A 24,873-nucleotide genomic window follows, 5' to 3' on the forward strand; every position below is an offset into this window, starting at 1 on the left:
TTCAAAGATATCACAAATATTGCCATAACCGGAAATGTGCATTTTAATGCAATGCTTTATTTGCAATTTGCACTTAAATTAAAAATAATTTTAAATCTATTATATTTTTAACTGATTTTTTCTGACGTGATACAAAATGTAAGTCAACAGATATTGAAGATTTACTACAAAGGGTATTAATTAAAAAATGAGTTGTCAAAATAATCCGAATTGTGCATTTAAATGCAATGTGCATCAAAATGTTGCCATAATCCGAATTGTACATTTAAATGCAATGGTTTTAAAGAAGAACAAATAAATTGCTATAATTATTACTTTAAATAAAATATAAATCAACTCAAATGAATTAAATTGACTATATAATTAAATTAAACTAAAATCAAATATGTAATTATTGTAAATTAAACCGCAACAAATTACTTTTGATTACTTTTCTACTGACTTAAATGTGACAATTTTAATATAAGTCCACAAAGAATAATTAAACCGTTGAGTAAACATGAAAAGCTCTGCAAGTTCTTGACTCAAATATTAATCTGCTTAAATCGGCTTAGATCCACTCAACCAATTAAACATGTCAAGTTTTAATCGCTGTGACGCTGTCAGAGCTTTTGGGCTCGCTGTTCGATTAATTTAGTTAATTGAAGTTCATGTGTTAAATAAAATGTGATTTCAATATTTTAATATTGGCCACTGGCTAGCATTAATTGATATACAAATTGCCTGTCAGTTGACCATAATGTAACATGAGATTGTAAATTTACTATATACTATATGCTTATATATATCCACTTACCATTATTGGCTGTCGATCCGCCACCAGGAGCGTTGCCCACGCCGCCATCGCTGCTCAGAGCTAGAGTTCTCATCGTCTCGGATGTGAGGAGAACTGTGAGAAGGGCGAAGTAGAGATGGTTCAACATGTTTGCCCCGACCGAAAAAAAAAATAACCGAATGGATACCACAATGTGTCAATGTCTTGGTGAATATTTCAAAATGATTTCAATCAACGCGCACCATTTATCATCGCGGCAAAAAAGCACTTTTTTTATGCGTATATTTGTATATTTTTTATCGTTTATTAATTGAATATCGTAAGCGTTGTTCAATTTATGTTTTGCTTTATTTAAATGTTGCACATTCAATTCGCGTTGTTTTTTTTTAATGACTTTTGCTGCGTACTGCGTGCTGCAAATAGACGGAGACGGGAAAAGAATTAATTAAATATGATGGCATATTTTTATCAATAACGCACATAAATTTTGTGTTAAATTAAAGGACGCGCTTCAAATTAAATTTGCTTGTATTTAATACTCGCACGTCTAAAAGCCGACTCTGCTTATTTATTTGCCTTCTCTATGACAGCAGTTCAGGGGAGGAGTGAATGAGAGGGAATGAGGGAGAGAGCAGTGCAAATTCTTGATTGAATTTCGCCTGACGTAAGCGGATTAAAAAGAAATTCTATGAGAGAAACAAAAGGAAAAAAACAACAACAAACAGTATAAAAATAAAAACGAGAAAGCAAAAATAATAATAAACCGAAGCATAAAACAAAAATAACGGTCAAGTCATAAAAACGCAGCAGACAAATGAAAGCCAAAGCGATCAACTAGATGGCTGGGCGAAAGGGACGAAATCACATACAAAAGGACTAGATTGAGAGAGAGAGAGAGCGAAAGGCTCTTCCATAAAGGATTCTCATCTATGTCCAGTCAGACACCATCGTCTGCCGTCTGCCGTCTGCGGGCTTAATTCCCAGCAACTTCCGACACGTACTACACGATGGACTCCATCGGACTGCTGCTGACTCCACTTTAATTACTATAACTAACTGTGGAAATCACGGCGTGCATGGAATGCACAAAAGTTCAGATTTAAAGCTAAGCCAGTTTTCACTTAACATGTATTTATTTTTCTTTATATTTTTTATCAGTCTGTCTACCTTCTTTGCACTTGGCCCTGCCTCAAGTCGCCTCAAGTGGCATCAACTAATCAACTCTCGCTCGACTCTGTATAAAATGTACTGATAAATGTTTTCTCGGTCTCTGGACCGCTTTATGAACTGCTGCTATTCAGTCAAGCCACAGCCAATAACTCGCTCGGTTGTCCAGCACTTGGGGAAACGCTTTCTCACCCTCTCACCCTCTCGGTCTCACACCTCTCACCTCACACAACTGACAGGCTGCTGCTGGCTTCAGGAGAAGCCCTTGAAGCCAAGCAAATGCCACGGCCATCATCATCATCAAATCCCTCGTCAGGCGTCTCACTTGGCGCCATTGCTCGCCTTTGGTTTTGCTTTCGCTTTGGCCTTTGCCTTTGCATATATGACAGGCGATTCTACAGAGCTGCTGATCTTACTCGTATATGCATATAGTATATACCCTGCATTTAAAGTCGATGCTAATTGCTTAAGCACCGACAGAAATCAGAGGATTTATGAAATGGAATCTTATATAATACTAAATCGAATTTAAACTGAAATAAATTTCAATTTCAAACAAGATTTTAATCAATTAAAATTTTTCCAAATTGAAACGTTATCACATCGCGAATTAATTGTGATTTTCATTTATAAAAGCTGTATACACTATTTGCGCTTTAAACTCAGATAACTCTATTAAATAACTGTTTGAACTGCAATAACAACCAATTAAATATCGAGTGAATAGCATTTAAATATACATATATGCCATTTATCTATAAAATCATCAAACCAAATAAGGTAATTGAAAAATTTGTAAAATTAAAAGTCAAATCAAACTGTAAAGCACAATCCATTAAAACATGATATTAAGTGATACGAATTTTTAAAAAATTATCAAGCGAATTAAATTGAAAAGATGAAGAAACCTGAATATAAATGTATAAGATATTTTTCTATAAATCAAACTAAATAAGTTGAATACAAATAATTTAAAAAAATCAAAATCAAATCAAACTGTGACACACAACCAATTAAAATATAAATTTAAGTGAAACATATTTTTAAGAAAAATTATCTAACTAAATGTATTGAAATTAAAGAAAACTATATTTAAATGCATATGGAAATCTATCTGAATAAGTTAATCAAAGAAATTAAACACATTCAAAATAGAGAGAGTAAAATGAAAGAAATATTTTCAGCTGAAGGATTTTGAAAGCGAAATATTTGTAAATTAATATTATTATTATTTTCATGTTAATTATTATATACAATAATGTAATAACTAAAAAAAGGAAGTGCTAGCAACTAAGGCCATCGACTCCACAGTTAATTTATATGTTGTTTAATTGTATATTATTAATTCAGTTTTCTTTTAACAAAATGGCAGCATAATTTAATTTTACAAAATTGAAATTAAATTAAATAATAAATTAAATGAAGAAACTTAAAATTTAAATATTGAATCAAAATATTTTTAACAGTTTAGCAACTTAGTTTAATTTTACAAAATTAAAATATGAAAAATACTGAATGAAGGAATTCATGAAATTTAATCAAAATATTTTTATGTTACTAATTCGGTTACTTAACGAAATGGCAACTTAATTTAGCAACGCTTCATGTTGTAAATGAATGGCATTAAAAATCAATTAAATTGGTGATAGAGTATCTCAAAGTCAATCAACATGATCTGCAATATTCTTATTTGACATTTTCCTTTATGTCTGTTCGTGTCATAAGCGCAAAGCAATTTGCTCCGTCAGCTGTAGCTGCTGCTGTAACTCCGCTCCTTCCTTCCCTCTCCCTCTCCATCTCCCCCTCCCTCTCTCTACGCCTGCTTTCTAGTTGTATCTCAACCCCATTTGCAAGGTTTCGCCCTATTGCAATATGAATGCATTTCAATTAAAATGCTGGCGATGCTTTCTTAACAGCAGCTGTTGTGGTTTACCCGCAATGTTTGTGCTGTTTTGTTTTCGTTTTCGTCTTTTTTTGTTGTTGTGATGCGCTGTTTGTCTTTTGTCTAAGTTATTGAAATCAATTTGTAAACTTAATTGAATTTTGGCGCATCTTTAAGCTGTTCGACTTCGGCTTTAAAAATATTCGCAATTCACGGTGGAGGAACACAGCATATGAGTACGAGACATGTTTACATATTTGGCATGTCTATTAGCCGCCAGAGCAGGCACACTATCAAGACCTGCCTCACCTTCCCCCGCTCCCTCTCCCAGCCGAAGTATTCACCTCAGTGGTTTGCATATTTTTCACAGCCCAACGATTTGAGGGGCCCTACATTCGCTCCTTTCCATCAGACTAGTCCGAGACCAGACCCAGATATCACCCACATGCACTCACACGAAACAGGCTCGAAGGAAGCAGAAGGCAAGCTTTTTGTATTATTGCCAAAAGTTATTATGCTGTGGCATTCCATGTATTTCGCTTTGTGTTGCATACTTTGCGGCTGGTTGAAAGTTGAACCATTTTCTGTTTCTCTTTTCGCTTTTGTTGTTCGTTTCGTGTTTTTTTTTGCTATTTTTGCATATTATTTATTTGCTTGAAGCGCTTTAAGCGCGTGATTTTTGCAATTTGGCTAATAGCGAAAAGTCAACGCAGTGCCGTCGGCTTTCAATGGCCACTGACAGTGAGTAATGGCAGAATGAGAGAGACCGATGCAGAACGAGAGAGAGAGAGAGAGAGAGAGAGGGAGAGACTTGGGGAGCAATGATGGTAATGGGAACAGTCACAGTTCCAGTCACCAGCAAAGGCATTTCCCCTCTACCTCCACCTAGCGCATTTAAATCAATATTAATAGCAATGTTTACGCCCCCGCAGGCATTGCAAGGCTAAAGGATGCAAAAGGATGCGAAGGATGCAGAAGGATGCGAAGGATGCAACTGGCAACCGGCAACTCCAATTGAAGATTTACCTTCTTGTTCATCTTTTTTCGCTGCGTTCTTAATTTTTTTGCTCGTTTTTGTGTTGCATTCTTATTGTATTCTTTTGGCCAGGAAGCCAGCAAGTGAGAGAGAGAGAGAGAGAGAGAGAAAGAGACGGGGAATGCGTGTGCAGGAGTCGCCTCCTGCCAAGTCCTGCATTCAGTCGCTTGTGCATAATAAATCAATTTACATTTTCTCTCGCCACACGCAAAAATGAAATGCAAATAACGGCAACAAACCATGAACGATGCAGTATATGAGGCAAGTGGCATGAGGCCGATGCCGATGCCGTGCCACAGAATGAGGCAGAGTAAGAAGGCAGAGAACGAGGCAGCGAAGCTGGCACCACTTTTCACCGCAGAGATTTACGCGCACTTAAATCACAGCCACCAGAATTGATCGCCATCAATGTACGGCAGCAGCAGCAGCACCATCAAGAAATATAAGTTAAAAGGCAAACGAATGCAGTTCACGACTAGCAAATACCCTGTAACGTTTAAGATGAGCGCTCATTAGGCCGCTTTACTAAAGAAAACATTTTGCAGGGCATTCGACAGGAAGTTGATGTGGAAAGCTGGAGGCTCCATCGACAGTTGGCCATTTGGTGAAAGTCGAAGAGTTTGCACTTAAAGCGACACTTAATGAGCATAAAATATGTTAAATACCAGATGATGTTGTTATTGTACTCCGAGCAGAAGCAAGAAGAAGAAGAAGGGAGGGACTCACTCATTGAGTCTGGTATTATGCAAAATCATTGTAGTACATCAACAGTTGCCAGTTGCCAGATCATGGCTCAATCATCACAATGGTATTGTGTAATGCAACCGAGATACAGCTGACAATAACGGAAAATATGTTGCAAAGGGAATGATTTTCAAATAATTTGCAATTGTTGTTGATACAGCAACTTTACGTTATTTTCCCTTAAATAAAATTCGAATGCATTAAAGATGCTCAACTTTACTTTACAAAGGTGTTTAAAGATGTTTAAAAGAAAATGAAATAAACTGAAATTGTCGCAATATTAAAGTTGCTAAACTTCGGAAAATATGCACAATGTCAAACAATCATCAATTTGATTAGATGAATGTGTGAATATTTAAAATGTTTTACAAGAAATTTCATTTTAACACTAAAATAACAATATGTTTCAAATAAAATGTTTTCAAATAAGTTGCTGTATAGATTTGCAATATATAGAAGATACTAAGCTTCGAAAAATATAATATGCAAATAAGTTTAAATAACGATTGGGAGAAGAAATATATATTGCAGTCTAACATTTAAATTGGTTTAAACATTTAAATTGGTTTATTGCAGTCTAACATTTAAATTAGTTTAAACGAAATAATTTGCAACTATTGTTATGCTATTTAAATTTGTGCAAACAAAATTTCCAAATGTAAATTATTGTCAAAAAATTAGAGTTTCCCAATTAAAAACAAAATTGAATGAAAATAAGACTTAAAATAAGTTGCAATTGTACATATTAAAGGATGAACAACAATTAGTTTGCAATTGTTGTGCACAGAAAATTTATATGGGTTCTTAATATAAATATTGCTATAAACAAAAAGTAATTTTGTAATACAATACAATACAATTTTTTAAATGTGCATAAGCCAAAATAAATAAATAATAAGCTAAAATAAATAAATTGCAATATAACATTTCAAAATATAATTAAGAGTGTGTTATAAAAGAAACCCATGCTCGCAATCTGTTTAATTCTAAAAAAATATGATTTAAAAATGTGAATAAAAACCACAAAATTGAAATTTATTAAGCAAAAATGTAGATGCCTAAAATGCAAAACAAATGCGTCTAAGGTGAAATGATTTTTCTTTCCTTTTTTTGGGGAATGTAATTCAATACAAATAGCATTAAAGTCTGGCAGCAAATAATGTTTTAGTTTTTCAAAGTAAATAAAGGAAATTTCAAGAGGGATTTGTGCAAAACTGTTGAGAATTTTTAAAGGTAAAACAAGTTTTCTTATAATTCAAACAGTGTAGTTAGATACTTTGTAATCCAACTAGAATAACAAGCAAATAAAAGATAAAAAGCTCACATTTTGCAAAGATTATTAAATATTCAAAGTGAAAAGTGTTAATATTTGGCTTTTAAATTAGCTTCTTTCAGCTTAACAAAAGAAACATTTTCCTTTCAATTTTGATAAATTGTTATGCTCTATTTAATTTTCTTATTGCTTAGACATCATGGCGAGATAAATCACAAAATTCGAAATTCGAAATGCAATTACAATGATAATTACTATAACTATTGCCATTGCCATTAAACCACAATTGCAACATGAAGTTGAAATGAAGTGTTACACACACACACACACGCACAGAGAGAGACACAATAGCACTTAACACTCTGACTAGTCGTGTGTTAAATTTGCAACATTTGCTGAAAGTGAAGTTGGCATTAAGTTTTCAGCAATGAAAGGCGTGATTTTTCATGCGAATAGTTCTAGAAGACGCCGTAAAACTTGCTAAAGAGTTTAATACGACACAATTGCCAAGGGACGCAAGTGTGGCTAGAATGTGGGAAATATATTGAGAAGTGGAAGGTGGAGAGACGCTGTTGTTGTTGATTATTGGGGTGGAGCCCCGCCCAACTTTTGGTGGGAGTTGCAACGGAAGCAAGCACATAAACACAACTGTGCAATGCCAATGCACAAAAGGCAACATTTTGCTGCGCTTTGGTGTGGCACGCATTAATAAACAAAGCAGACAGCAAAAGTGTTTAATAACTCACTAGGGGGCAGAGCAGGGTTGGGGCTTGGGGATGGGTTGCTTGCCCAAGTGCTTAGTGCAACCAGCTGCAGTTGCAACAAGATGAGCAGCATCTGCAACAGCAGCTGTTTACTGTCGGTTTGATGTTGATTTCTTTCGATGATTTGAGCAGAAAAAGAGAATGATTGATTTGATCTATCTCAGAGCATGTTTAGAGATCAATTAGCCAATCATTTCATTAAGTATGCCATTGATACTTTTAGCCACATTAAATTTAGAATTCTCTATAATTTCCATATTTCAGAATAAAATATTTTGAAGTGAATATTCATATTTTGTTGTAAGTCAAGTTACGTCTTATCGCATTGTTTAGTTTATTTTCCTTTTTAATAAAAGTAAATAATATGATCAATAAACTTATTGTATCTATTTAAATGAGTATCGACATTTTTTAATTGTATCATAAGCGTATAAAATAAATTTTAATTTTTCACAAATTATAAATAAGCTAAATATAAAATGTTTTTAATTTGCAGGCGTCTTCTGTATTCAAGAATTTATTTTTTATATTTTGGATAATACAATACATCTTTTATATTTCTTAAATAAATTTTTCAATTTATAGATTTAAATTTAAACTTCATATTTATTCTTCTTGTGATCATGAAAAACTCTCTTATTATATATTGTTGATCTACACTTTGCTTTTTTTGAGTCTGTCTACTCCATTTTAAGAGCTTTTAAATTTATTTTTATTTCTATGATTATCAATACCCACCCCCCCACTCATCAGTAATTGATATAAATCAACTCAATAAAAAATAAAGCCACTTAACATTGAAGTATAATCCACTTAACAGTAGATCGCTTTACAGTCCCAAGTTTACACTCGCAATATTTCTCAAATGCCTTTCTTCTTTGTTAACATGTTCTTCTCACTCGCTCTCTCACATGTTCCTATTGCATCAGTTCTCGCAAATGCAAATAATGTATTCGCCTTGACTTGATCGCATGCTTCTTTTAGTTTATTTCTTTAGCTGCATAGCAATGTTTACTATTCTAAATTCTCCCCCTTTGTTTTGTATGCATTTGCATTTGATAACTCACCCAGTGTCAATGTCTTGGAAAAAGAAAGGGGTCTGGCTTGGTAATGTTAATTTATAAATAGATAAACGAGACGAGAACGCAACGCATTTTCATGTTGTTGTCGCTGATCTGTTTTGCGACATTTGCTCGTGAACTTAATTAGGTGGACACGCGATAGATAGAGGGAGACAGACGATAGATAGTCGCGATAGACAAGAAGACGCCGACACCGACGCCGGCACTCACACACCGACACACACGCCGCGCTCACGCACAGAGGCACACACACTCGAACACGAATAGGCAGACAATAGAGACGATATAGAGAGATGCAAAGCAATTGCTTAAAATAACAGAATGATTAATTAATAGACAGCAGCAGCTTGCAATCGAAATTGCAATTACTGTTACAATTACAATATTATGATTAGTATTCGTGTTGCCTGCTGCATTTAAACAACAACAACACAAACTGCAAACGAAATACGCAACGCGTCTATGAGGACAGCACAAAACAGAACCGAACCATAGACAAACCGGAAGTAACGGAGCGTCATATACGTATAATAGACAACCGTGCGCAACGACAGCCGATTTGGCACTGAAACGAAGCGAACGAACCGAACTCAAAGAACGAATGAACGCAGCATCAGCAGCAGACAGCATCAACAGTCGTGTTACTGTGAGCCGAAGCCGAAGACGAAAAATGCAGACTGAAAGGCATCGTTGATGGTCTTCGTTGTAACGCGTCGCTTCGGCTGCTGAAGCTGAAGCTCATCAAGGTGCTTAGTCCCAATACAGTTTTTGGCAAAATACGATTGGATAAGCAGATGGCATCATGTGTGTTCTATTATTCCATTTGAAAGGTAATTCACTTTTCATGCATGTCCGTAAATAGAACAAAAATAAGCTGCACAAGTTCAAATGCTGGTAGTGCTTTGATTATTAATCCTTTTTTACTGGATCCATCAACCTATTACTAGCAACTTGACTTCAACTTGTGCACTTGAAGCATATATACATTATTTATTTACAGGTTGTTGACATAATACTTAAATACAAATCTTACAAAATTCTTGGAAAATAAAATATTTAAATTTAAATAAAAGAATTCTAATTAAAATTTCACCAAGAATAATTAAAGTAGAATATAAAAACTTTCTTTAAATATATTTTATCTTAGCTCCATGCATTTAACATCTGCGTGTAATGTGCATTTTGGCCCCCTTTTAAAAATGAAAGCTAAAAGTAATGCACAACACATTCAGCACATGTGCCGTCATCTAAAGTGCATTTTATTTTGTTTTATGCTTTCACTGTTGATGCAATGAAAATAGAAGAGAGCAAAAGGGGTGCGAGTAGAGCGGATCAACATTCAAAACAAAAAAAAGACTCATCAAAATTTTGAACATGAGGAGACTGATCTTTCTTCACTATGATTGCCATTAGAAACGTAAACAAATGTTGCATTTGCAGTGGCTTTACAGTCTGTGTCTATTTAACATGTGCATATTAGATGGGGTCTTGAAAGCGTTTAAAATTGTTGTGAATAATGTTGTTGCTATAACAAATTTTATTCGATTTCAAAAGATATTTTAAGCAAAATATGTGTCGATTTTTAATGGCCTGCCTGTGAGAAGAACCCAGAATGTAAAGCATCAACTAGAACTGCTTAAATGTAAGCCTCAAAGCTAACTGTTAACATTTCAGCCAATAGCATTCAGTCTCTTTCACTGTTATGTTAACAGCATGACCCCACGCCACATTAACATGGCAGTTACTTTAACAGTCAGAAAGTAACAGTAACAGCTGTATGTTAACTGCAAACCCCTTACAGCACTGTAAAGGAAAATTTACCATTATTATTACCCCGCCGCACACACGGCTTTGTAGCTTTTTAACAGCACAAACTTTTGGGGCTTTTAAGCCTTTCAAAGCTCTGTGACTTTTGCCACAGTAAGTGAAAGCTTTCGACTTGACGCTTCCTTTTTGACTTCAGCTAGCAAAGTGACAGTTCACAAAAGCGAATGGTAAAAACAACGAATGCGCCGAAACAGCTGATTGTCAAAAGTCACCAACGTCGCACCCCGCTGGCGCAGCACCCACAAACATTTTATGTCAGCTGGAAACACATAGAGAAGAAGCTTCACACGTCTTACTAGCGCGACTGTGTTTCAGTTTACACACGAATGGAACGCAGTGGAATCATGCGGTGCGTCACCAAGTGACGTTCGCACGTATTCAAAGCAGACTCGGTCTCACAGTGCAAGTGTGTGTGTGAGTGAGTACGTCTGAGTTCGTGTTTATGTATGTGTATGTGAGTGTGTGTGAGTGGAGTAGCATTGAAAAACGTTCAAGCCAGACAATAGCCAACAAGAAAAAGGAAGCAAGAAAAGTGGCAAACTGAGCCTTGACCTGAACCAATGCAAGTGCAAAACCCAAAAACCAACAACAACAACAGCAAACAACAAACAAAGAGGAAGTAAGCAAAAGTGGAAGAGACGCGTCATGACGCCCACTGCGAGTCAATTAATTCACGCAACTACAACAACAGCAAGAATCAGGAGCGAAAGTTAAAACAACAAACAAGAAATAATACAAAAAAAAATCCTGCCACAATTGGCGGCCTTGCAACAGCATCAGCGTGTGGAGCATGGGTTCATGTCTCGGCAGCTGTGTAGCCGCCAACTCCTCCGCGTCCGTTTCAGCCACGGCCTCGAACTCGAATTCCACAGCTTCAACATCGTCGTCTTCCTCCGCATCGGCCACGAGCTCCACGAACTGTGTTACGGCCGCCGCCAACAGCTGGTATCTGTGGTAAGCCTCAGCAGAGTGCCCCTGTGGCACCTGCCACACACTCACACACGCACACACACGCGCATACAGTTAATTAAAATTTCATTTTGTTTACTTTGGCTCGCACAAAAGTATGCTATGCTATGGCCAAATCCAATAAGCGTGCTGCTGAGTCGACAATCAATATCAGCTTAAAGGGGTGGGTGGAGCTAATTAGCACAATTCGTGCGCGTTGCCCCATTAAGTGGCACACGACTTAATGGTGCGCCTTTAACTTTAAATTGCATTGCAAAACATAATTTCCCTCCCATTCGATGTCACGAGAGGGGGAACGAGGCTTGCACCTTCGACAGGGTCAACAGCCTAAAAGTATGCAACGCTTGAGTGCGTGATGCCTGCCACACTAAACACAATACACCCCCGGCAAGGGGCTTCACACTCTACCCATACACACCACACACATATAAGTAAGTACACCTTGTATGTTTGTGTGTGTGTGAGTGAGGACAGAGGGCATAAACAACTCAAGCGAATGGCATTTCCGTTGTGACACCCATTTGATACCCTCCACCTTTGAATTGCGCACATGCAACTGTTATTTATGCTAATTATGTGACAACTATTGACTAAATATTTAGTACAGTTAGCAATTCAAACAATAATTGTTGAATAAATAGTAAGTGTTGTTTGCTATTCGAATTTAACAGCTGTTAGTTCTGGCATTAGCTTGGAGAGTTTAAAACAAAATAAGTTGACTATTTGTAAAGTGAATTATGAGGTATGAACAAATTTAACAGCTGGTAATGCTAGTATTAAGTTAAGTTATATTAGTAACAGAATTATTACTCTGTTCATATTTTTTGAACACAAGTATTTGAAATTGTTTCCCATGACAATTTAATAGTTCTTCTTGCAGTAATTGAATTTACTGTTAACAGAAAATAATTGGGATCGTAGCTCTTAAAAACTTCAACAAACTTAGACATTATTTTTTAAATAAAGTAAAATTTTACGTTAAGTATAATTATTAAATTTAGGTGGCCTTCTTTAATGTACAGTCAATCACTGAGTAGGTTAAGCACGTTTTATTATTTATTATATGAATTTAAGATCTGTTAATGTAGAAACACTATTAACATAAATTTCTAATAAAATGTCAACAGAATATGCGCTAGAGTTTTAAAGGTATCTAAAAACATAAATATTGTAGATATTTTTACTTTGTATCAAACATTGTTATAATTTCAAACAGATCCTAAAACGCATATACCCTAGCTGGGAAATAAAAAACCCTTTTTCTTGTAAATTTTAAAGGTGGTTAGAAGAAGTAGAGGCTTAGAATTACTTAAACAAACAAATATTAGCATAGCTCCACAAATGTCTACACTTTTACATGATTGCAAATAGATAATTGTATTGTATCATTTATCAATAATATGCTTTCGTTGTTTTAAACGAATTTACTCCATTTTACAGAAATGTTAACAAAGCTCCACATTTATTTGCATCATTTCTTGATTAATATGAAATTCAATTTGATAAAAGTGTCAAAAGAAACCCAACTTTGATGTTACAAACAGACTATTAAAAGGATTATACTCTTCTTTATGCCCACTCAAAGTGCAGCACAACCTAATTATATTGTTCAATATTTGCAGGCGTCGACCCAGAGCGAGAGGCAGAACTCGAGCACGAGCAGGGTCCACCGATGAGCCGGAAGCGGAGCTGCTATCGACGGCCAGTGAACGTTGCCAGCGTCGTGGCCTTGTCTATCGCATCTTGAAGTTTAAAAGGAAACAGCAATGTCCACAGTTCCTGGACAGATATTGGGAACAGCAGCCCAGCTATGCGAAGTTGCAAAACGACAGGTGAATAAAGACTCTTAAGCTAGATAAACTTCCTAATTAACCTGAAATACTCCACAGTGCATTGGCTGATATCCAGCTGCAGAATCTGGATGTGCACAAGTTGCTCAATGCCGCAGCGACGCCCAGCAAGGAGACGGAACTGCAGAGCTACGCTCGCATGGCCAGCTCAAGGGCGAGCTCGTCTCTCGACCTGGAATGGGAGCATGAATACTCGCAGCTGCGTCAGTATCAGCAGCGACAGCAAAAGGAGCAACGACAGCTGCAACAACAGCAACAGCAGCATCACCAAACGCTGCAGGACACACCACCGATGGTGGCATCGCAAGCACGCTACGCTTCTCTGGACCAATTGACAACGGCGGCATCGCTTGCTGCCAGCCATGGGCGTCATGCTGCCGCCGCGCGGCAAGCACGTTTGGGGCACGGCCAACGTTATGGCGGCTCCTTTACACGCACATCTTGCTGCTCGTCTACACAGAACTCCTGGTCACACATCTCCACGCCAGAATCACTTGAGTGGGACATTGATGCCGAGCAGGAGCAGCAGCGTCAGTTGCGCCAGGAGGATGATAACTTGGATGATGAGACCCTCAAGTTGTTGCATCAAATCGAACAGCTCAAGCATCATGTGCTCCAGGAGACGGGCGATGGCTTAAGCATGGGCGCAACGCCAGCTGTCGGTGTGGGCGTGGCAGTCGATGAGCTCACAGAAGGATTGCAGTTTCGTGCATCGCATTTCGGCGGAGTAGAGGCGCCTATTAGTTGATCAAAGCGAGATTAATGTAAATAACATAAAATCAAATAGCATATAGATTACGAGAGACCTACGAAAGACCTGTGAGGCAAGTTAAGATATCGAATATAACAATTAATAGCAACGCAGGAGAGTTTGAGGAGTATTTCAACAGTATTTTTATTATTTCAAATAAGATTCCCTATTTCACTTTCCATTTCTCTCCGAAACTGAACAAATTAAGAATACAAATCAACGCATATTTAAAGAGATAAGTAATTATTTTGTAGACTAGAAAAGCAATCTACTCTGAAGTAAAAACCTTTTTCCTCTTAAATTCATTCTAATGAATCTTAGGAATTCTTAACAAAAAAATTCCAAATAATATTTTTTTCTATTCTCCAATTTATTGAAGTGTTTTCAATCTTTGTTTTACTAATATGGAATTGAAAGTCATTATTTGATTTTGACATTTCCACCGATACCGAAATTGCACTCAATATTTCTATAGAGCTATAGAGTATATTAAGAGTGGATTAAGAATTTTGTTTGTCAAAGAACTATTAAATAATTTAGAGTATTCGCAGTCTCTCTAGAATTATATCTCTATCTAAATAAGAGACTTTATGTTATTCTTAAGCATTCTAAGATTTTATGTATGCGATATAAGAGTCTTTAACAAAGTTATAGCGCAATTTAAGTGCCTGGCAAGAAGAAAACATATTCAAACAAAACTTCCGTTTAACAACCGTTGAACCCGTCCCCGACCCACAAAAAGCGAACCCAAACCCACTTTTAAGGCCTTTCCGATCCATATCGCAAACGGAACAAAACCGTATTTGAACCAAAAAGAATCTATTCTATATAGTATTGCCTTTATTCGTTATGTTTATAAATATTTATGCTACCAAAGAAAGAATAACAGTTACTACTGATAATTATATATTTTCAAAGTTTATTAGACAAAATGCAAAAACAAAAATACAAAGGTACGTCCTTATAGAGAGCGAGTATTACACATGTATCTATGTATGTATATTTAGTAGTATGTATTAGATGCGGTCACCTGAAGACCTTACAACTTTTCCTTTAAGACTAAACTAACAGATTAAAGAAACGTTTCTAGAATTTTTATTTGGTGTACATTCGTTTCTAGGGATTCAAGTCTTTCGCTGGCAGTTCTTCACATTTTGTTTTCGTTTTTGAATCCCTAACCAAAGATGTCGGTTATTTTGTTCTTAAGTTTGGTAAAGGTGCCGGGTTGAGTCTGCAATTGAAAAATTAATCAAGTGAGTTAACTATTTTGATTTAAAATATATTCTGAACTCACCGATGTTTCAACTGGCTGTGCCTGATGCACCTGACCGTAACTGGCGCCTGGATTTGGACCTGAACTGCTGCCGTAGCCTTGACCCGTCAAATCCTCAACCTGATACTGACCCAAGTCCTGCTGCTGTTGCTGTCCAGCATCACCCCCAACCCTATAGTTGGCATTCCAATCGACTTCCTCCTGTTGCTGTTGCTGTCCACCATCCACTTGATCCTGACTCCAGCCCAAGTCTACCTCCTGCTGCTGTCCTAAGTCTTCTGCCTGCTGCTGTTGTCCTAAATCAGCCAACTCTGCCAGCTGCTGCTGCTGTTGCTGTGAAGCAGGCTCCTCGCCGGCGGCACGACTCCACTTGCTCAACTTGGCACTGGCGCTAGCCGACGAACCAGTTGGTCCGCCACTCGCTGATGCTGAAGCGACACCGCTCACGGGCACATTGAAGTTGTAGTCGGTGCGTCGGTATTCGAAACCACCACTGCTACCACTTGGCGAGGGAAGATAGGAGGGGGAAGGAGAAGGCAAGGGTGCTGGTGTCGACACCAAAGGTGCCAATGGGGACTTCGTTTCACCCTCGAGACCGGGCTCATCTTCGTTGTCGTTCTCCTCGTAGACATGTGGAGGCTGATCGCCACGATCCTTGGAGAAGATTGGTTTGTTCACAGCCGTGGCATCGGCGCGACCCTGATCGATAATATATCCACCATTATTATTGGTGGCAGGCAAATCAATCAAACCCTGACTGAGCAGATACAAGGTGCGACGCCAGATGCTCAGCTCCTGGCCATATTTGCTGTACTTGGTCTGCAGTTTTTGCAGGCGCCAATGCTGCTTTGTCTCTCCACTCTGGGCCTCCGTTGCCGTCAGCAACTTGCGATGGTTCAGATAGATGAGATAGTGCAATTCCTCGTCACGGAACTGCTGCAGTTCGCTCAGCGTGATGGCGTAGTATTGAGCCACGGCCGTGATGCGTTCAAACTCCTTAATCTGCCAGGCCTTGAGCTCGTGCAGCGTTATCAGATACTGTTGGGCCAAGCGCTGCAGTTTCTCTTCATCCTGACGTTGCCAGTCGCGCAGCTGACGCAACGTCATGTTCTGGGTGCCAATGAAATCGTAGAGACGATCGCGTTCCTTCTGCTGCCATGTGGTCAACACGTTGAGATGGCGCTGCTCGAGCAGCTGCTCCTTAGCCATGTTGCCAATGTAAATGCGCTGCACAGGCGCCAACTGCTGAAGTCCCACGCCATAGAGACGAGCCAACTCGTTCTGATACTTGCTATCCTGCGAGATGAGTTCAACCAACTCCAGATCGGTGATGATGACGCTGGCGCCAATTTGACGCAAACGTTGACGTTCCTGCTCCTTCCAATCGCTGCTTACAACTCCGCCATCGACAATCAGACCCATGTCCGCAAATCGCTGCAGTTTCTGATGGATAAACACACGCAACTCCTCGACGGTGATGTGGTACTGTATGGCAAGAGCGTTGACATCACGCAGCAACAGCTGCTCCAATGCACTACGGTTGATGGGATGACGGATGACGGTCTGGTAAATGCGTTCCAGTTCCTTGGATTGCCATTGCAAACCGGAGCCCTGTTCAATCTTGCGCAAGTCCAATAGTCGCTTCAATTCGTCTTTGTACCACAGTTTCAATTCCTCGATCCTAATTTGATATTGACGAAAAACATCCAACAGATGCTTTTGGTCATTCAGCAGCTTCAGCTGCAGCTCCTCGATGGTCCACTTTTGACGACGACGCAGCTGCTGATTGAGCAGATCCTGAATGTACTGTTGCTCCTTCAGCTGCCATTCCTCGACGGTCAAGGAGCCAGTGATGAGACCCTCCTGAGCCAGTTGCCTGGCCGAGTTGTGCAGCCACTGATGGATCTCCTCGACAGTGATGTGATACTGCACAGCCAGACGCTCGTGAGCCGGACGATTACGCACCAAATACAACTCGAATTCCTGCCAGGTCATGGGCTTCAAGCGCGTCTCGCTGCGCAGACGTGCGGTCAAATATTCCTTCCATGGTTGCGTTTCGCTCTGTTGATTCCAGATGTTAATCTGCTCGTACCGAAAGTTATCCTGCGGTTTCTCAATTTCACCGATAAGCGAAAGCCTGGCAGCCTCCTTTTGCACCCATTCCTCAACCTGTTCCACGGTCAAATGGTAATCGTTGACAATGCCATTAAGACGTTGTTTGTCACGCTTCAGGAAGTCCACAAACTCCTGATAGCTGGTCGAGTCCTGTTGCTGTTTCAGCCAATTATTAAAGCCGCTGCTGATCTGCTTTTGCCATTGGGTTTGCTGCTCGATCTGCACCAGACCCGATTGCTGCAGACGTTTCAGTTCATCGTGCAACCAATGATCAACTTGATCGATGCTCACATGATTTGTTTGCGACAAACTCTCCAAACGCTGATGATCCTTGCTCAGTTCGCGTTCAACCTCCTGGTAGCTGGCATCCTGTTGATGCTTCAGCAGCAACTCAATTAGACGCTCTTGCTCGGCAATCTGCCACTTGGTCAGGTTCTCCACCTTGGCATTACCTGTGGTCTTCAGATTGATCAGTTGTTGGCGCAACCATTGCTCAATCTCCTCAACATTCACAGAATATTGGTTGGCCAACTTCTGGAGGCGTTCACGTTCCTGCTGCAATTCCATTTCGAACTCCACATAGGTGATGTGTGTCTGCTCCTTGATCAGACTCTGCAGGCGCTCCAATTCCGTCACCTGCCAAGCGCTGAGAGTCTTCAGTGAGTTTTCGGTGCTACCGCGCAGTCTCTTTAGCTCAGCAATCATCCACTCCTCAATCTGTTCAACATTCAGACGATACTGATCGGCCAATTGATTGAGATGAACACGATCTGCAAGCAACTTTTGCTCGTATTCCTCTGTCGATAAACCGTTCTTGAACTCAGCAATCATGGACTTGATGTAATCGCGTTCTATAAGCTGCCATGCCTGCAACTGCTCGACCTCAAACTGTCCCTTCTGGCGCAGATCCTCAATTACTTGCTTCACATACGTCTCAATCTCCACGACGCTCACGTGATGCTGAGCTGCGAGGTTCAACAGGAAGCGACGATCATTTTGTACCTGTATGGAGAGAAAAGAGAGATCAATAAGGGTTGAGAAGAAGCTAAAATAATATTGAGAGAAGGTTATTAGGAAGTACATTTTAATTAATGGGCTAAAAAGTTAATAAGAGGCTCTCATCAACGAAAATATTAAGTCAACAACGTATAGAGAGAGAAATCTTCCATAGAAAGTAAGTTAATAAGAGAATCCCTTTGACAGAAGACGATGGTAAAGTGGAGAGTTTAATTAGTAAGAAGCATAGAAAGGCAGGCATTTTTCAAAGAATAAGATGAGTCAATAAAGAGATTACTGTGTTATTACTTTTGCAAAGTAGAAGAGATCAAAAGGGACACGAGTTAGTAGAAAGAAAGGTCGTATTGAAAATGGTAATATTGAATTTGTTCATGTACCTTTGCCTCAAACTGCTCCAGGGTAATGTTGGACTGTGATTGCAGCAGTGCCAGAATGCGTTGCTGCTCCGTCTGTTGCCAAGCGGTCAACTGCTCAATGTTGAGCTTACCCTGCTGCTTCAAACGCTCGATCTCGGTCTGTACCCAACGCTCGATCTCCTCGACCGATGTGTGATACTGGAAGGCCATGGTCTGCATGTGTTCACGATCATTGCGCAGCTCAGCCTGCAGATCCTCGGCATTCCATTGCTTGTTCTGCTTAAGCAGAGTCTCGAGACGCTCCCGCTCCGCCAGCTGCCATGAGGTGAGATTGTCGATCTGAAGTTTACCCTCATCACGCATGCGGGCAAGTTCCTGCTTCATCCAGCTCTCGATCTCCTCGACCTGCACGCTGTATTGGCGCGCCAACTTCTCAAGCAGCTCGCGATCCTGTCGCAAGCGAGCCTCCAGTTGTTCGGTAGATTTGTATTGCTGTTGAGCCAGATTCTTCAGATGGAGACGCTCCACCTCTTGCCAGTTGGTCAGACGTTCGCTGGGCTTAAGCAGACCCATTCCAATGAAACGTTGTTCCTCCTTCTTGACAAACTGTTCGATCTCCTCGATTTGCACATTGTGCTGCATGGCCAAATTTTGAAGACGTGCACGATCCTCGAGCAGCCACTTGTGGAACTCCTCAACGGTGTAATCGCGTTCCTGCACCATGTTGGTCAGATTTCCGCGCCATTCCTGCTGCCAGTTCTGCAGACGTTGCATTTCAAGCAAACCATCCTTTTGCAGTTTCTCGATCTGTTGCTTGATCCATTGTTCGATCTCCTCGACACGCACTTGGTTCTGTTGGGCAAGACTGTAGAGATGTGTTTGGTCCTTGCTGATCTTTGTCTCCAGCTCCTCGATGGACAGATCGTTCTTGTTGATCAAGTCGAGCAGACGTTGACGTTCGATCTTCTGCCAATTGTTAAGCTGCGTCTCCATGTGCAGTTGTCCCTCACGCTGCAAACGATCGCCCTCGGATTGAATCCATTGTTCGATCTCCGACACCTTGACATTGTAGGTCTTGGACAGATCATTAAGACGGGCACGATCTGCGAGCACTTTGCGCTCAAACTCATCGATCGAGTATTTGTTGTGCTTCACAATATTTGCGATCTGTTGACGCTCGGCCAACTGCCAATCCTTGAGAGCCTCCGCCTTGAGCAGACCTTCATTCTGCAGACGCAGCAATTCCTGCTTGAGCCAATCTTGGATATCTGTCACCTGAATCTGGTATGTGTTGGCCAGCTCAAAGAAGTGAGACTGATCCTTCTTGATCTTGGCCTCCAGCTGTTCGACAGTCAGGGAATTGTGTTGCACCAGCGACTGCAGACGCTCGCGTTCACGTTGCTGCCACGTGACCAGCTCCTGTTGCACATCCTTCAACAGACCCTCGGACTTGAACTTGTTGAACTCGCTCTTGATCCACGACTCAATCTCATCCACACGCACCTTGTAGGTGCGAGCGAATTGCTCCAGACGTGCACGATCATTGATAATGGAGGTCTGGAACTCCTCGATAGTCAATTGATTCTGAGCAATAATGTTTCGCAGATTGGCGCTAACACTGAGCTGCCAACCCTTGATGTGATCCTCCAACTGCTGCTGGCCAACCAACTGCAAGCGCTGCAACTCCTCACGCTGCCAACGCTCCAGTTCATCAACACCCACACGATACTTGGCCGCCAGATTCTGCACATAGCTGCGATCCTGAGCCATCTGCTGTTGCAGCTCGGTCAAGCTGCCGCGATGTTGCTTCAACATGGTCTCTAAGCGAGCACGTTCCGAGCTCTGCCATGCACTCAGGCGAGTCACCTGCTCATTCTGCTCCTTGATCAAATCGCCAATACGAGCAACTTCACCGCGCAGCCATTGAGTCTGACTCTGCATATCACCCTGGTACTTGATAGACAGATCCTTAAGGCGCTGCTGATCGGATCGGATTGAGTTCTGGAGCTGGGCAATCGTGGCATTGTGTTGACGAATCAACTCATCCAGACGCTGCTGTTCCTGGGCATTATCCGCAATCAGGGAGCTCGAATCTGGGATGGAGGAGGACGCCGGAGATGGCACTGGCACGCGGGGACTCAGTGATTCATTGATCTGGTTGAAGTGTGTGTAGAGACGGGTTAACTCCTGTCGCTGCCATTGCTGCAATTGATCCGGTTGAACACCATAGCTCAAGGCTTGCTGACGCAACTTGGCGGCGTTATCGTGCTGCCAACGAGCAAAGTCCTGGCTAGTGTAGCTATTCTGATGGACGAGCCAATCGAGACGACCGCGCTCCTGTCGCTGCCAGCTGGTGGTATCCTGCACCTGAGGCTGATACTGATTCAACAGCGCCTGATAGCGGGCCAGTTCACGACGATGGAATTCCTGCAGTATGGGCAGCGTGGTCTGATAGCGATGCACCACACCCAGCAGACGATCCTCCTGTTGATGCTGCCAGTCCTCGAGGCGTTGCGGTGTCGTCAGATACCAGAAGAAGTGCTCGCGTTCCTCACGCTTCCATTGCTCATCGCGTGGCAAAGCGCCAGCGGATTGATGGCCAAAAGGACGCTGATTGTCATAGACGAGTTGACCATCGACCCAACGTTGATTCGACTCGGAACCATCCACAGAACTGGTGCCGTCCGAGTGTTGGGTGATTGTCTTGTTGAAGCGCCTCACAGTGACCGTAGAGGAGGCGGGGGCAGTAACCTGACTGTAACTGGGCACTTGGTAACTGGGCGCATTGAAGGCAGCATTGTGAGCACCGTGACTGCCATCCAGATTCACCACAGAACTGTAGCTGACAACCGTTGGCTCCATGCGTCCCGAAATCCAATCCTGCACCGACGACTGTTGACGCACCGATGTCGATGAGCTGACTGGCAGAGAGATCTGTTTCTGATAGTAACCAGCATTGTTGCCATAGGTATTTGTCAGCTTAGTGGCCTCGGTGCAGTTGCGATGCACCACATAAGTTTTGCCATCGATGATCTTCACCTCGGTGGGGTAAGCGTAGTTCTTTACCTCATCGAAGTTGCTCAAATCCACAGCCTGGAAGGGATTCAGATCCACAGTCTGCTGTTGCACATCGCCAATCGCATAGCGTTCCAGCACTTCGCCAGCCTTCACATCGAAGAACGCTGGCTGTACTATGTTGCTGTAGTTTATCAGTCCCTGGCGCATGTCGCTCACCAGCTGTTGGCTGACCTGCCGGCAAAGTGCATCCAGCTCACTGGCAGTCTTTCCACTCAGCTGTTGGATACTTGCTGGTAATAAAGAACAAACAATATAAATTATAATACATATAAAATATATAAATAAGAAAAGATAATTAGATTTACAGTTCAATCTTCTATTTCATGGCGTACATATTAGAAAATCTTATTTGTAAATATGTTTTTAGTTTTAGATTATAAGCTTTTATAAGAAATCGCGAGTATTGTACAAAACAAAGATGTAAAGTCATTTATATAGAAATAGAGACTATATTCTTTTAAATAATTAATCTGCATTTTTAAGATTATGCTCCAAAAATAATCAATTATAGTAGTAATAGAACAAAAAAATAATTTTTCTGTAAATTTGATCTATTCTTTATCAAACGTATGGGATTTGTTGTCCTGCATAATTAAAAAAAAATAAATTGACTTTTAACTTTATACTACAAGATACTCATCCTACATATTTTTAATTTTATTAGGTCAAAGAATCATCTTTGAGATTAAATTCAAATGTAGGAACAGGGTCAATAATATAAATCGTTACATACATACATATACAGTATTTAACTGTATAGAATTCTAAATGCTGCCATTCAAAACTCTAATGTATAATGACATGATGTGACAACGCAAATTAATACATCGAACTCATTAATGATGTCACGATTTTTTTTTAGCATCGAGTACCGAAAATAATTAAAAAATTATTGAGCTAAGCCTACAAAAATACAAAAAGTCAAGGAAACAATTTCCTGCCAAGTTGTTGTACATGGTCATGTTTTTTTCGTCAATTAATTATGTTATCACTAAGTGGACCGATTAAGGTGTTAGTTTGGCCCCAACATTTTAAATTGGGCGGACTAAACAAAATAATTGAACTCTAGATGATCCCCATTTAGCTGTAAATGATTATTATACTAGCGATGCTGAAGATCGTTCGGTAAAACAAGAAATTATTAGTTTCAGTATTTATGAGATTTTAAAATTTTCAAATATTTTTAATTTAAAATTTAAAAGAAATCTACAAATTATGAAGAATACGCTTTTCTTAGCGTGAGGATCAATAATTATAATTCATAATTTATCAATGCTATCGAAAGCAAAAGTAATTTCCCTTTTATATCGTTTTTCCTATAGTATGAATTATCAAATATGACTTGAACTTACCACTCCAACTGAAGGAATGTCCGTGACCGTTGCTTGCACCTGTGGACATCGCATTATACTCCTGGGTCAGGTAATTGGCAAATTCGCGCACCTCTTTCAAATGGCCGTAGGCCCAGCTACTAAGCTGTGGTGTGACCTGATGTAAAGCCTGGGATTGTCCATTGCCAAATGAGGATGAGGAACTGTAGCTGCTTCTATAGCTACTGAAGCCCTGGCAGCTGACAAACAGCGCCAAGAGCAACGCACACACACCCAGACCTCTCATTCCAAGGGGGGTGTTGCTGACTGAAACGCAGATCAGAAATGAAAAACTATGTCATTCATAAATTGTAAATGGGTTAAACAATTGTAATACTTATAGTACACATACGAGTACAACTATATATATGTGGTATACTCAGATTGAAAGCTCGATTCGAATTGAAAAAGTTTTTGGCTGCGTCGAGACGTTGATAAGACGTACGTAACTGAAATCTAGTCCAATATTATATATAGTCTTTGGATTATCACTGAACTGAGGGTCATCAAAGGTTAGCCAAACAGATAATGCGACTTGACGTTGCTTTTTTTGTTTTGTTAAACTTTTTGCTTTTCAATGGAAGTCACTAACACATATGTTATGTGTGTCTGTTTAACAATCATTTTTTTATTTGGTATTATAATTATGTTCTTTCATCTTCCATCCGGTGGATGTGTTGATAAGTCTTTAGTGACGACGTGGTATAATTCTTTTCAATAACCAAAAAAAAGAAGTGATATGCAATGCATGTGCTATCGATTAGTTCGTAGCACCTTGAAGGCAAAACAATGTTCCATTTGGGTCACATCCCGAACTTAATTTTTATTTCTGGAACAACTAATTTTGGGATCCGCCCGCCGCAGGTTGGGCATTGTCTATTTTTGGACTGCATTCTATTGAGAAGTACTACTCTGTATAACTGAATAACTGCAATTTTGAATTGTTACAATAGTATGCTGTGTACTCACTCTCACTTAAGATCGGCACTGTTTATTTTGTAATTAATTTAGATACGCGGCTATCTAAATTATACTATCAATTCACAAGGATTGTTCAGTTCGTTTAGTTCACACTTTCACACTATTCCCGCTTTTTGGACCGGATCACAAGACGATGCGCTGCGTTTCGTTGCGCTGCCGAACAGCAACTGACAGCCGAGCGTATCGCTTAAAGCTTTTATTAGAAAACTAGAGGCACTGAGAGGCTGTGAGACGGTCAAATTATATTTATTGTGAGAGCGGCGCGTTCGTTCGTTGTTATCAATGGTCGCGCGAAAGATTTTTGGAAAAACAACGAAAAATGCTATAAGTAATAACTAACAATAAAATATACAAACACTTTGAACGTCATCGTTTGAAAGCCCCCGAAGAACCGGTATTAAAGTACGGGGCATTGGGATCTTCTCTAATGAGCTCATAATGCCATTTGTGACTCACAAGCCGGTAGCTTCGGGCACTGCTTTGATTTCGCTGACACCAAATGACAATAGATCAACAACACAGAGGCCGAAAAAAAAACAAATTGTAAAAAATATATGAACTCT

At 40.0% G+C, this 24,873-nt stretch overlaps 3 protein-coding genes across 3 annotated transcripts in view; 1 reads left to right on the plus strand and 2 right to left on the minus strand.

Moving 5' to 3' along the window:
• LOC132798727 (neurotrimin) overlaps positions 1-9,261 on the minus strand; it is a 68,286-nt gene extending 59,025 nt beyond the window's left edge. Inside the window, exons 1-2 of the mRNA XM_060810686.1 lie at positions 8,709-9,261; positions 797-1,188 (exon numbers count right to left, since the gene is read on the minus strand). Of these exons, the coding sequence (XP_060666669.1) occupies positions 797-923 (127 nt within the window). The 5' untranslated portion in view covers positions 924-1,188; positions 8,709-9,261. The remainder of the gene's footprint in view (positions 1-796; positions 1,189-8,708) is intronic.
• Positions 9,262-10,840: 1,579 nt separating this feature from the next.
• Positions 10,841-14,489, plus strand: LOC132787473 (uncharacterized). Its single transcript, XM_060794527.1, has 3 exons — positions 10,841-11,504; positions 13,142-13,351; positions 13,409-14,489. The coding sequence occupies exons 1-3, from the start codon at positions 11,341-11,343 to the stop codon at positions 14,115-14,117; spliced, it is 1,083 nt and encodes a 360-aa protein (XP_060650510.1). The 5' UTR covers positions 10,841-11,340; the 3' UTR covers positions 14,118-14,489.
• A 524-nt stretch (positions 14,490-15,013) lies between these two features.
• On the minus strand, positions 15,014-24,474 carry LOC132787464 (tiggrin). Its single transcript, XM_060794515.1, has 5 exons — positions 24,299-24,474; positions 23,312-23,596; positions 18,903-22,189; positions 15,415-18,510; positions 15,014-15,351 (listed from the first exon to the last, which is right to left on the minus strand). Exons 2-5 carry the CDS (start codon positions 23,574-23,576, stop codon positions 15,295-15,297), a joined length of 6,705 nt encoding a protein of 2,234 aa, XP_060650498.1. The 5' UTR covers positions 23,577-23,596; positions 24,299-24,474; the 3' UTR covers positions 15,014-15,294.
• Positions 24,475-24,873: the final 399 nt, after the last annotated feature.

Source organism: Drosophila nasuta, chromosome 2L, assembly GCF_023558535.2.
Source record: "Drosophila nasuta strain 15112-1781.00 chromosome 2L, ASM2355853v1, whole genome shotgun sequence".
Classification (NCBI taxonomy): Eukaryota; Metazoa; Arthropoda; class Insecta; order Diptera; family Drosophilidae; genus Drosophila; species Drosophila nasuta.